Raw genomic sequence first — 13,646 nt, 5'->3', positions numbered from 1 at the left:
TTAGCAATGTTTGCTCCTTCTTCCAATTCAGTTGGAAATGATCTTGCCCCCTTTGAGGATTGAAAATCAAAGATAGGAACCGATGTAGACATCATTTGAAATGCTTTTTGTCCCAGCAAGTTTGCTTTGTTCCTAGTGACTGGTCCTACGCTTTCCATAGTAGCATCCAACAAGTTTTCCACATTAGATGAAAACTTGGAATCCGTAGCCTTTGCAGTAGTGAGTTTGAAGTTGATATTCTTAGGATCCATTTATGTGTTCTTAAAATTTGGTAATTTGAAGAGATGGGAGGTAGATATTGTCCCACTGGGCGTGCTAGAAATTTGTAACAACAAATTTTCGCGTCGAGAAAAATAAAATATTAAGACTGAAAAATTGCGTAACAAATGTAGTATTTGATTTCAATAAATGAAAGTGTTACAATCTCTATAGTATTCCTCTGATTCTTCAAGAATGTAAAGTATCTTGATGAACTTGATTTTGATTTGATTCAAGGGCTTGTAAAGCTTGATCTTGAATCTTCTCCTTGAACTTGAATTTGGGTTTGATCATGAACAAGTAATTTGATCTTGAACGCCTTGGTATTTGATTTGGCTTTGTTCTTGATCTTGAACTTGTAGCTTGAGTGCTTGAACTTGTAGCTTGTAGAGAAATCTGCGGTGTTTGATCCACGAGCTCTCTGCTTGCTTCTTGTTATCACTTCTGGTGTCTTCTAGCTTTATGAAGACCTCTATTTATAGTTGTAGGGAGTGGTATGGTTCTGCGATTTGATTGGTCCGTTTGAACTGACCAATACTATCCCGACACTTGGCATGATTTAATTGGCTTGGATTGCCACATTACTTGACACATGTCATGATTTCATTGGCTCATTTACTTGTCTTGGATTGTCACATCACTTGACACATGGTATGATTTTGTTGGCTCGTTCTTTTGACTTGGATTGTCACATCACTTGACACGTGGCACGGGCCTGGGCTTTAAGACGGGCAAATAGCCATTTGGACCCTGCGCTACTGAAGTGGGCTTATCATTTAATTTATAGTCTAATTAAATGGACTAGCCCAACACATATATTGGCTTTTAATAATTAGCCCAATTTACTAGCCACAATATTTGTTTGGACTAATATCTTGAATTTAATATGGTCTAAATTATTGTATGAATTTAAATCCAATAAAATCTATATGCTTACACATGGTTGAGAAAACACTACCGAAAAATTATATTTTTCGGTCATTATAATTTTTATGTGGGTTAGTGAAAGTTTTATGATTTTTGTGTGAGAAAACAAAGTTATATGACTTTGATAAAAAAAAGTCATAGTTATATGACCAATTGTAAAATTTACCCGTTGAGTATTTATGGTAGATGAAATTTAAGTAGTGGGACTTTGATTTATACAGTTATTATATTTTAGGTACATATAATTTTTTTTTAACCATTTGACCTCAACAAATAAGTCATCATCTATGAAGATCCATATTGATAATTCATAAAAACTTGTAATTTATTCTTTCATGTATATTTATTTGTTTAAGACTTCATTTTAATAAATTATTTTACAACACCATTTACTACAAGACGCGATATACAAGTAGAATGTAACTTGCGGAGAAACTAGCAATTATAATAATAGCAGTAGTATTTTTCTAACATTCGATAGTAAATTTTTTGAACCACAAAAGGAAAATACTACCGTAGGTACTAGCTAGTATACAACGTAATTGATTAAAAACCGCCTTCCCTTCTCCCAGTGCAATAGGGAATCTGCCACTATATATATATTAACGGAGATGGGCCAATATTACCTCAGGAGCTGTGTCAATGGTAGATTCAAAATCAAGAAGCCGCAAGTTGCAGGTTCGTCGCAAGAAAAAGTCACTATTTATTTTCAATAATCTGACGGACGAACTCCTTAATGAAGTCCTCATCAGACTAACAAGCATCAAAGAAGCAATTCGTTGCAAATTGGTTTGCAAACGCTGGCTTTCTCTAATCTCCTCTGATTACTTCGCGACAACCTCTTCCGTTCACAATCGCAATAATGATAAAACTACGCTCCCCTTTACTGTTGTTTTATATAATCGAAAAAACTACGTAGGATATGAAGAGTTTTTGCATGGTAAGGGTTTATCAAGGCGTGTGGAATTAGGGTTTCTCAACGCAGGTCGGCCCGATGATCATTTAATTAGTCTAGAAGCATCATGTGGTGACTTAATATTATTCTCTGGTGGAAGTAAATACTCTGTTGTGAATTACTGCATCTGTAACATTCTCACTAAGCAATGGATTGTTCTTCCTCCAACTCTGTCAACAAAAGGGATTTTTGGTGAGAGTGTTGGGTTCTTGTATGAGCCTTTGGATAATGATGATCGGCGCAATAAGTATCTGGTGTTACGATTTATTCCTTGTGATTCAAGGAATTTAAGGTTTGATGTCGAGATATTTTCGTCTGATAAGGGAAAATGGACCAAATTTGTTGCTATGTCTCCATGGATTTTGAATAATCTGAGTTTTAAGACTCCGGTTATTGCTTGTGGACGGATGTTATATACATTGAATTATGGAATTAGTGCTACGCGTAATTGTATTGTCGCGTTTGATCCATTCACTAATGATCCTGATGCTCAACTTCTACGCGTTCTTGATTTACCACTTAAGGTTCACGACATTCTTTGGTCTGGCAATTTGGGAGTGTGTCGAGGTCGTCTACTGTTTGCTCAAATAAGTTTGGAATCAATTGGATGCCCCTGTATAAGTGTATGGAAGCTTGAGGATTACAAAACGGGGGAATGGACATTGGTGTACAAGAGAGTCCCTACAAACAAGGCGTTAAGAGTCCTCTCACTTCAGTCGTGATATCGTACACCTAGTTTCTGTACTAGCTTTTCACCCATATAATGAGGATCTTATTTGTTTTCGTGTAAGTAATTATCGTGTTGTCGTGTACAACATACGAACAGATGAAGTGGAAAGCTCTACCCGTTTTTGTATATCCGAGCTGTCGGATCTGCCAGAAGAACAAGTACCATGGTTACAAGTGTTACCAATTACCCAAAATTGGTGGCCAACGCCAGTAAGAGAAACCTTTTGAACTCAGAGCTTGGATTAGAATTGTTGAAATTTCCTATCTTCTTCTTTTGGTTGTCCATATTTAGTTCGTTCAGGATGTTTTAGGCCTATGATATGGTGTTGAAGTTCAAGAATGCTGACTTAGAATTGTTTTTTCCCTTGTTTCGCTTGGTAGTTAGCAAAGACCTTTCTTTCAGGTTATTTTATTCATAATTTTATACTGTCTATAGGTCACGGGTACGAGCCGTGGAAGCAGTCACTAATACTTACGACATTAGAGTATACTATATCACACTTCTTGGAGTGCAACCCTTTCCCGGATCTTGCGTGAAGGCGGGATGTCTTGTGCACCGGGCTGCCTTTTTTTTTTTTTTTTTTTTTTACTGTCGATATATATTATCTTGATCTTGAACCAACGCTGCTCTCACAATTTTCTCCACAAATTTACTATATTAATTCTTAAGTTATTTTCTGGTCTTCTACAAAAAAGTTCATTAATAAAATTAGGGGAAGAATCATGGTACAATATTTTTCCCTACAAAGTTACTACATACGCTAAGCAGATTGCAAGTTGATTCCCTTCCTGAAGATGTTAGATAAGTCCACCTTATTGAAGCTTTCCAGCAGCAACCTGCAAATCCATTATCATATGAGAATTCGTGAATATTATTTTGTGCAAGCATCAATAACATTTTTTGTGAGTAGATGCTAACATCAAGCAGAGTTGATTAAGTTCTCTTGCGATTTTCAGTCCTTATCTTAATCGTGGCTTTAGTCACAGGGTGGTTTATCTCCATATAGTCCTTTTTAATCACTTAAGAAAAGCGAACATTCCCATTATTTGCAATATATTCTTTAATCCCAAGAATGTAAGAATTTCCATGCTAATTATTAATGCATTCAATTTTTTCATCCTCAGTGGAAGAAAAGTTCATAATTGGTTGAACTATTTGTTGGACTTTAAGCCATTGGGCTTTAAAAGAGAAGAAGTGTGAATTGGAAATGGAGGGAAATAAATGAGGGCCTTTTTAAGCTAAATGTAATAGCAGTTCCTATCAATAAAGTGAATGTTTCTTCTTACTTACTTGAGTCAAACACTTTATGGCATTCGCGTTTAGGTCACGTAAACTTCAAAACATTGCGGAAGATGATAAATCTAGAAGTATTGCCAAAATTTGATTGCATTAATTCCAAATGTCAAATATGTGTGGAATCAAAGTATGCTAAGCATCCTTATAAGTCCGTTGAAAGGAATTCAAGTCCTTTAGACTTAATTCACACAGATATTTGCGACATGAAGTCAACACCATCTCGCGGTGGGAAAAAGTATTTTATTACTTTTATTGACGATAGCACGAGATACTGCTATGTTTATTTACTTAATAGTAAAGATGAGGCAATTAATGCTTTCAAGCAATACAAGAGTGAAGTTGAAACGCAACTAAACAAAAAGATCAAAATGATAAGAAGTGATAGGGGTGGCGAATATGAATCTCCTTTTGAAGAAATTTGTTTGGAAAATGGCATTATTCACCAAACAACTGCCCCTTACTCTCCACAATCTAATGGAATTGCGGAGAGGAAGAATCGAACATTGAAGGAGATGATGAATGCATTGCTAATAAGTTCTGGCTTACCACAAAACTTGTGGGGGGAAGCTATACTTACAGCTAACCGGATAATCAACCGTGTACCTCATAGTAAAACACAGTCCATTCCTTATGAAAAGTGGAAAGGAAGGAAGCCTAGCTTGAAATACTTCAAAGTGTGGGGGTGTTTAGCTAAGGTACAAGTTCCTAAACCTAAAAGGGTTAAGATAGGTCCAAAAACGGTTGATTGTGTGTTTATTGGATATGTAACCAATAGCAAGGCATATCGTTTTCTGGTTCATAAATCAGAAAATCCTGAGATTCACATTAATACGATAATAGAATCAGATAATGCTGAATTCTTTGAAACTATTTATCCGTATAAAAAGGAAAGTGAAGTGACCTGCCAAAAGTCAAAACGACCTCGGGAGGAAATAACAGATGGTATGCCTAATGAAGAAAATCCAAGAAGAAGTAAACGTCAAAGGATATCTACTTCATTCGGTCCAGATTTTCTGACTTTTCTGTTAGAAAATGAGCCTCGTACCTTCAAGGAAGCAATGTCTTCCTCAGAAGCACAATATTGGAAAGAAGCTGTCAATAGTGAAATAGAATCCATATTGAGCAACCATACTTGGGAATTGGTTGATCTTCCTCCGGGTAACAAAACGTTGGGTTCTAAATGGATTTTCAAGAAGAAAATGAAAGACGATGGTACTATTGACAAATACAAGGCAAGACTTGTTGTCAAAGGATTTAGACAACGAGAAGGTCTTGACTATTTTGACACATACTCGCCGGTAACAAGAATTACATCTATTCGGATGCTAATAGCGTTAGCCGCCTTGTATGGTCTTCAAATCCATCAAATGGATGTAAAAATAGCCTTCTTAAATGATGATCTTGAGGAAGAAATTTACTTGAACCAACCTGAGGGGTTTGTGGTTCCGGGAAAAGAAAAGAAGGTGTGTAGACTTGTTAAGTCTCTTTATGGACTAAAACAAGCACCCAAGCAATGGCATGCGAAATTTGACCAAACAATGTTGTCAAATGGTTTTAAGATTAATGAATGTGATAAATGTGTTTACATTAAGAACATTCCAAATCATATAGTCATTGTTTGCTTATATGTTGATGATATGCTAATAATGAGCAAAGACATTGCCGACATTCAAGCTACTAAGTGTATGCTTGCTAGTAAGTTTGATATGAAAGACTTAGGAGTTGCCGATGTAATTCTAGGAATTAAAATCCAGAGGACTCCTCAAGGTCTAGCTTTGTCTCAATCACATTACGTGAAAATGGTACTTGAAAAATTCAAACACTTGGAATTTAGAAGTGCAAGGACTCCAATTGACTTAAACCATCATCTTATGAAGAATAAAGGCGAAAGTACGTCTCAATTGGAGTATGCTCGTGTGTTGGGAAGTCTAATGTACATCATGAACTGTACACGACCCGATATAGCTTGTGCAATAAGTAAACTTAGTCGATTCACAAGTAATCCCAACAAGCATCACTGGGTGGCTATGAAACGAGTTCTGGGATATTTGGAGTATACCCAAGACTACGCTTTATACTACAATAACTATCCTGCGGTTATTGAAGGATATAGTGATGCTAATTGGATAACCGGCTCATCAGAAACAAAGTCCACAAGTGGATATGTGTTTACTGTTGGTGGAGGAGCAGTATTTTGGAAGTCTTCCAAACAGACATGTATTGCTCGCTCTACAATGGAATCAGAGTTTATAGCATTGGATAAAGCCGGTGAAGAAGCTGAATGGCTTCGGAATTTTTTAGAAGACATTCCGTTCTGGCCAAAACCTTTGGCTCCTATTTGCATACATTGCGATAGTGAGGCTGCAATAGGACGGGCAGGGAGCGTTATGTATAACGGAAAGTCTCGTCATATACGACGAAGACATAATACCGTTAGACAACTACTTTCTAGTGGAATTATCACTATTGATTATGTAAGATCAAAGGATAATGTTGCGGATCCACTTACAAAAGGCTTAACTAGAGAGGGAGTTGAGAAATCATCTAAGGGAATGGGACTATGGCCGAGGACAAGTCAACATGGCGGTAACTCTACCTAGAATTTTGGTTGTTCCGAGATCTAGGTTCAAGGAGCTCAAACAAAGTTATGATTGACCGGTTCAACATTGTCAAAATAAAAACTTTGGTCCATTCTCGTGATGAAGACAATGTTCAGTAACAAGGATAGAACTTTACACGTTCTTTAATGATTACCTAAGGTTGATGAGGTATTTATCAAATAATGTCAATCTAAAGGATTACACGTTTAGGAATCACCTATGTAAGTGTGAAGAAGAAGCCGCTTCAATGAGAATTCTGTAAGGCCAATTCTCTACGCACTTATGAGACCAGGCGGTGTTCATGGCTAAAACGAACACAACAATGAGAACCAAAAGACGGTTAAGGGTTGGTTGTGTGACATATGGTTGTCTAGGTATACACTAAAGTTCGACGGTTCAAAGATATCAAATCTACCGATTGACCGAGTATATCCGACATATGTTCACTACGGAAAGTTCAAAGGGAAACCTACTTATCCAGATGCAATTAATCCTTACTTGCAAAATCACATAGCTTTCATCTATGATCTTTCTTGATACAGCCATTCCCATTCATGTGGGGGATTGTTGGACTTTAAGCCATTGGGCTTTAAAAGAGAAGAAGTGTGAATTGGAAATGGAGGGAAATAAAATGGAGGGAAAATGAAAATTTGAAGAAGTGAACTTTTGTCTTGCACTTTGTCCCTCATTGGTGAGGGACAATCACATTTATGTGCTTATATATAGATTCACTTCTTAAAGCTCTTAAAAGGAGTTGAAGAGAATGAACCCTCGCGCCGTCGTCGTCGCTCGCTCAGCTCGGCTTTGGCTTTGGCTTTGGATTTGGATTTGGATTTGTCAAACAATCGATAAGATTATTTTTGGACAAAATTTATTTAATTATTTAATAATTAATTAAATGCCAAATCACTGTTGAACGTTCAGAGGGCCTCGCTGGCCGCAGTTTTGCCGCGATCGCGGTAGAATCACGACAGTCAAATTCAGAGAGGCTTTCTTGCCGCGGTTCGACCGCGATCGCGGTAGAACCGCGGCAGGCCGCGTATTTTCTGAAAAGGCACCTTTCCAGACACATCTTCTGATATTTGCCTATAAATTCTGAGGCAAGGCTGCATCTTCTACATACGAAAAACACTCTAGAAGTTCTTTCTTTCTGAATATACTGCATCCTAATTCGCAGTCTCTCTCTCTCAAATTCGTAAGTGTGTTTTTGCTCCGTTCTTTGAGTTCGTTGGTATCCTGCAGTTTGTATTGCCACTGTTGCAGGAAGGTTTATTCCGTTTTATCCTGGGAGGATTTAATCCATTACCTTGGCAATGTGTGAGGGGGTTAAAATTCCTTAAGGACGCACAAGAAAATTGTGGACTCGGAATATTTCTGATTCTTTACTGTTTTATATATTTCTTTATTCTTCTAACATTTTTCTGATTTTTGTTTCAACTCAGTGACGATCACAGTATTTTAGTGACCTTTTTGATCAGTTTCTGATCAGCCCTGCAATTCATCAACTCTGAATTAAGAGCGTTAATGCAAGCCATTTTTTTGTGGAGATTGTATTTTGGTTGAAAATGTGTAGAAAGTAGTACTTGTGGATAGTACTTAGAGCATAAAGGAGCACTAGAGGAATTCCCAATTGGTTTTATTCTTGATAAGGAGATGCTGCCATTTTTGTCTATGGTATATATACAGTTGCTCAACTTAAGAGGAGAACTGCTTTAAAATGTTCCATTCTTCTTTTGTTCTGCGCTACTTTATATATGCATCAATGTGAGTTTTAAGTTGGTTAGTTGCCTTTGAGCATATGATGTTTATTGACCTTGAGAAAACGTATGATAATGTCCCAAGGGAGGTTCTGTGAAGGATTTGGAGGCTAGCAGCATTCTGGTAACGTACACTAAGGGTGATTAAGGATATGTATGATGGTCTAAACTCGGGTGAGGACTGTGAGAGGCGACTCAGAGCATTTCCCTGTTGTGACGGTGTTGCACCAGGGATCGATTCTTAGACTGTTTTTATTTGCCTTGGTGATGGATGTGTTGTCGCGACACATCCAAGGGGAGGTGCCTTGGTGCATGCTATTTCCCAATGATATAGTATTGATTGACGAGACGTGAAGCGGAGTTAACGCGAGGCTAGAGGTTTGGAGACAAACCTTGGAGTCTAAAGGTTTCAAATTGAGTAGAACCAAAACAGAATACTTAGAGTGCAAAATTCAGTGACGGGACCCATGAAATAGACGTAGATGTAAAGCTTCATGCTCAAGTTATCCCTAAGAAATCTAGTTTCAAGTATCTTGGGTCTATTATCCAAGGTAATGAGGAGATTGACAAAGATGTCGCACATCGCATCGGAGCACGATAAATGAAATGGAGGCTTGTTTTTGGTATTTTATGTGATAAGAATGTGCCACCAAGACTTAAGGTAAGTTTTATAGAGTAGTGGTTCAACCAACAATGCTGTATGAGGCTAAGTGTTGGCCAGTCAAGAACTCCCATGTGCAAAAGATGAAAGTAACATAAATGAGGATGTTGAGATGGATGTATGAGTATACCAGGAGAGATAAGATTAGGAATGAAGTTATCCGAGACAAAGTGGGAGTAGCCTCCTTGGAGGACAAGATGCGAGAGTCGAGACTGAGATGGTTCGAACATGTTAAGAGGAGAAGCATTGAACCTCCCATTAGGAGGTGTGAGAGGTTGGCCATGGCAAGTTTGAAAAGAGATCGAGGTAGGCCTAAGAAGTATTGGGGAGAGGTGATTAGGCAGGACATGGCGCTGATTCAGCTCACTAAGGATATGACCCTTGATAGAAGGGCGACGAGGTTGAGGATTAGGATAAAAGGTTAGTAGGAAATTAAAAGTTTCTTAGTTGCTCACCCATAATCTTAGTAACACGCATATCCCTTCATATTCTCAGATCTTTATTGTGTTATGTAGTTTTGTTTGCCTCAAGTATTGTATTCTTTGTTGTTATTATCCGGTACTACTTAACTTTTGTGTCCCCCTTTTTCTTCTCTCTTCCTTTCTTGCTTTCCTCCTCCTCCTCCTTCTTATCTCCTTATTCTCACCCTTTCCAAGCTGAGGGTCTATTGGAAACAGCCTCTCTACCTTCATTAGGTAGGAGTAAGGTCTGCGTACAGATTACCCTCCCCATATCCCACCTGTTAAGAACACACTGTGTATATTTTTTTTTTGTTGTTGTTAGTCACCTTTGAGCCTAACTTAGCTACAAAATCTAAATTACAAGGTAAGAATTATGTGAGACCACAACAATCTATTTCTTTGACCAATATGGAACAATCAATGGGACAATCTAACCTCCACAGCATGTTCAAGATATTGGACATTTAAAGCGTGAATAATATGAGTGAATGACAGAAGTAGGATACTTTAGTGCTACTATTATTTTTTTTATCTCGCTTGCCCAATGGGTGAAATTTTAAGTTTAACAAGTGTGGTCCCTCGCTTGCTCGCAGGTAATACTTTTGACTTTTAACCTTAAAGATTTGCCCATGGGGTACTAGGGGTCAAAATATCAAGATCATCATTTTCAAGGTCATGGGATGTAATTGCCTTGAATGGTATATCATAGAACTTATTGAATAAACCAATAACATGAATGTTCTTGTTTCATAACACTTTAATAAAATGAATCCCGATTTTAACTCAACTCTAAAAGTGCTCATTAAAAATGCTCCTTACGAATAATTTTTCCATTTTAATATAGGACATGTTACCGCTTTTAATGATGGAATCAATCCCACCACATGTCAGTGGTATGAGAGTTAAGTTGTATTTCTTTCATTCCTTTCAGAGACGTATCTAAGATTTCAAGAGTATGGATGGACCATGAGCACCAAAAATCCAAGTTCCCAAGAGGGTATTTGAGAGATGTATTTTTGATTTAAGAAAATTAAAAGTCAAAGAAAGAACTAAAGAAAGAAAAGAAAAAAAGAAAAAAGAAAATGTGTAACCATTAAAAAAAAGGAGATAAAAAAAAGAAACAAAAGAAGTGTGTTTCATTAGAAAAAGCGGCAAGGACATGGGATTCAGTCCTATTTATTACTAACGATTTGAAATAAGAAAGATTACAGGGATCGAACCCCTAACAAAAGAATAGAAGGTGTACCTTCTTACCAGTGAACTAAAGTTCTCATCTAAGCTTGGATTTACCCATGTTAATTTAAATGTTTGAGTTGAAATTCACTGATACTATATATGATTTAGGGAGAGGAGAATGGGTCCACGTGAACAAACCCCATCCTATGTTCATCCGTCCCTAATCCCTTTCCCTTCCATTACAAAAAACCAGGGTAATTGCGGCGGTTTCATTTGCTTATAGTGGCGGTTCAGAACCGCCACAATTGTTATTAATGGTGTCCTACTCACCCGCCATAATCGCTTCCGCCAAGGGGTGTAATACGGTGGTTTTCGTCTAACTACCGCAATATGCAGATAAAACCGCCACAATATGCATTGTTAAGTACAACTGTTTACTTTGTTTATTGTGGCGGTTTGGAACCGCCGTAATTGCTATCCTCTCCCTTTCAAATTATAGCCATTTTATACTGCCATAATTGTAATATTTTAATGTTAACTTTTCAATCCTTTATCCTTTAATTTCTACTGCATAAAATCCATCATAATATGTTATCAAACACCCATCATAATAATTAACATAAATTATAGTTGATACTTAGATAAACAAAATATCATTAAAACATACTCAAAATACACATCACCCAAGATTCAAGTTTAAGGTGCATAGAGTTAAGAGAGTTACTCAATAGTTACAACACAAAAAAACATAGTTCATCCTAACAATAATTACTAATTATTGTTTGCTCCATTTTCATAGTTACTTCCGTCAAAGGATTTTCTAGGCCCAGTTGGTGACAGAACACCATCTCCAACGCCATCTCCAATGCCATCTCCAACGCCATCTCCTAGATTGGGTGCCTGCATAACATAATATTGAAATTGGAGGAACCAAGATTCTAATTCTTTGATATGGGCTGAAACAATATGAGATCATAATTGAAGAAGTGGCTGAAACAACATTGAGGCTTGAGACACCAAAAACTTCAATAGATTTTTTGCTCAACTAAGTAATGTTGAAGACAATAAACAGATGAAGAAGATAGCTACGGTACAATTACAATAAAAAGTATAGGGGTTGGAAGAGTGGAAATAACAACGGAATTTAGGTTGATTTGAAATAGGATCAAGTTCCCAACCTATGTTATAGACTTACAGTTAAATTAGGTTGATTTGAAACAGGAAAATATACTTCATATATAATCACTGCTATGTTGACCATCAACCAAATATACTAACAAGCCACCTGCAACTTACCGTGTTACACATTCTTGAAGCAAACCACCAAAGATTCTCTTTATATAGCCAGTATGATATTGTTTTTACATATTTTCAGCAAATACATCTTCTCTTATACTTAAGCACAAACATTGGATTCAAGCACATAAGTTGAATAATCAAATATATATATAGGACAAAGATATTCAAAGTGAAATTGTTACACTGCTGCAATATATTGAGGAAATAAAAGCAAGTTAACTGTTAGAAACCAAAGAAGTACTATATTTCATATCTAGAAGAGAAGATTACAAGGCCTATTTATAATACTAATTCACCTAATCTATTAGTTGCCATACACCTAATTACACCTACTATACAACTCATATACATGTGCTAGCTATGATGTAGTACATGTGTATACATGTGCTACACAACTTGTATTACACCTACTATACAACTCATATACATGTGCTAGCTATGATGTAGTACATGTGTATACATGTGCTAGACAACTTGTATGTCAACACTCCCTCTCAAGTTGGAGCATATATATTGATCATGCCCAACTTGTTACAGATATATTCAACTCGAGCTCCATTCAAAGCTTTTGTGAAAATGTCTCTCAATTGATCTCCAGTTCTAACATGACCTGTAGAGATGAGCTTTTGTTGAATCTTTTCACGAGAAAAGTGACAATCTATTTCAATGTGCTTAGTCCTTTTGTGAAATACAGGATTAGAGGAGATATGAAGAGCAGCTTGATTATCACACCACAACTTTGCTGGCAATGTAGTTTGGAAGCCAACTTCACTTAATAGTTGATGTACCCATACAACCTCACACACAGATTGTGCCATAGCTCTGTATTCTGCTTCCGCACTAGATCGAGATACGACATTTTGTTTCTTACTCTTCCACGAAATCAAGTTTCCACCAACAAAAACGCAATATCCTGTCGTGGATCTCCTATCGGCTTTTGACCCTGCCCAATCTGCATCTGTGAAACACTCAATGTTAGTGTGTTCATTATTCTTATATACTAGACCCCGTCCTGGAGATCCCTTTAGATAACAAAGAATCTGCTCCAGAGCCGCCCAATGCCTGACTGTTGGGGAAGACATAAACTGACTCACAATGCTGACAGAGTATGCGATATCGGGACGAGTTACTGTAAGATAGTTCAGTTTCCCAACCAATCTCCTATATTTCTCTGGATCTTCGAATAACTCACCGTCTTCTTTCACGAGTTGTGTGTTAGGAACCATTGGCATGCTGCATGGTTTAGATCCCAACTTTCCAGTTTCAGCTAACAAGTCAAGAGTATATTTCCTTTGGGACAAGAAGATGCCTTTCTTGCTCCGTGTAACTTCAACTCCCAAAAAATACTTTAGTTGCCCTAAATCTTTCGTCTGAAATTGAGTGTGAAGGAAAGACTTTAGAGTTGAAATTCCTGTAATATCACTTCCAGTAATAACGATGTCATCAACATATACTACCAATAAAAGAATACCATCATCAGACTTTTTATAAAACACCGTATGATCGCAATTGCTTTTCTTCATCCC

General features: G+C 37.1%; 2 protein-coding genes and 1 long non-coding RNA gene across 3 annotated transcripts; 2 read left to right on the top strand and 1 right to left on the bottom strand.

The window, feature by feature from the left end:
• Positions 1-1,827: 1,827 nt before the first annotated feature.
• Positions 1,828-2,862, top strand: LOC104220637 (putative F-box/kelch-repeat protein At1g15680). The gene has a single exon (XM_009771535.1). It carries the CDS (start codon positions 1,828-1,830, stop codon positions 2,860-2,862), a length of 1,035 nt encoding a protein of 344 aa, XP_009769837.1.
• Positions 2,863-9,282: 6,420 nt separating this feature from the next.
• Positions 9,283-10,650, top strand: LOC138873882 (uncharacterized). The gene is made up of 2 exons (XM_070152368.1): positions 9,283-9,604; positions 10,577-10,650. Exons 1-2 carry the CDS (start codon positions 9,283-9,285, stop codon positions 10,648-10,650), a joined length of 396 nt encoding a protein of 131 aa, XP_070008469.1.
• Positions 10,651-11,458: 808 nt separating this feature from the next.
• On the bottom strand, positions 11,459-12,390 carry LOC104222957 (uncharacterized). The gene is made up of 2 exons (XR_710021.2): positions 12,118-12,390; positions 11,459-11,721 (listed from the first exon to the last, which is right to left on the bottom strand). It is a non-coding gene; the product is annotated as an uncharacterized lncRNA (long non-coding RNA).
• Positions 12,391-13,646: the final 1,256 nt, after the last annotated feature.

Source organism: Nicotiana sylvestris, chromosome 7, assembly GCF_000393655.2.
Source record: "Nicotiana sylvestris chromosome 7, ASM39365v2, whole genome shotgun sequence".
NCBI classification, from domain to species: Eukaryota; Viridiplantae; Streptophyta; class Magnoliopsida; order Solanales; family Solanaceae; genus Nicotiana; species Nicotiana sylvestris.
The sequence above is the reverse complement of the archived record's forward strand: the minus strand, read 5'-3'. Positions and strand labels throughout refer to the sequence as shown.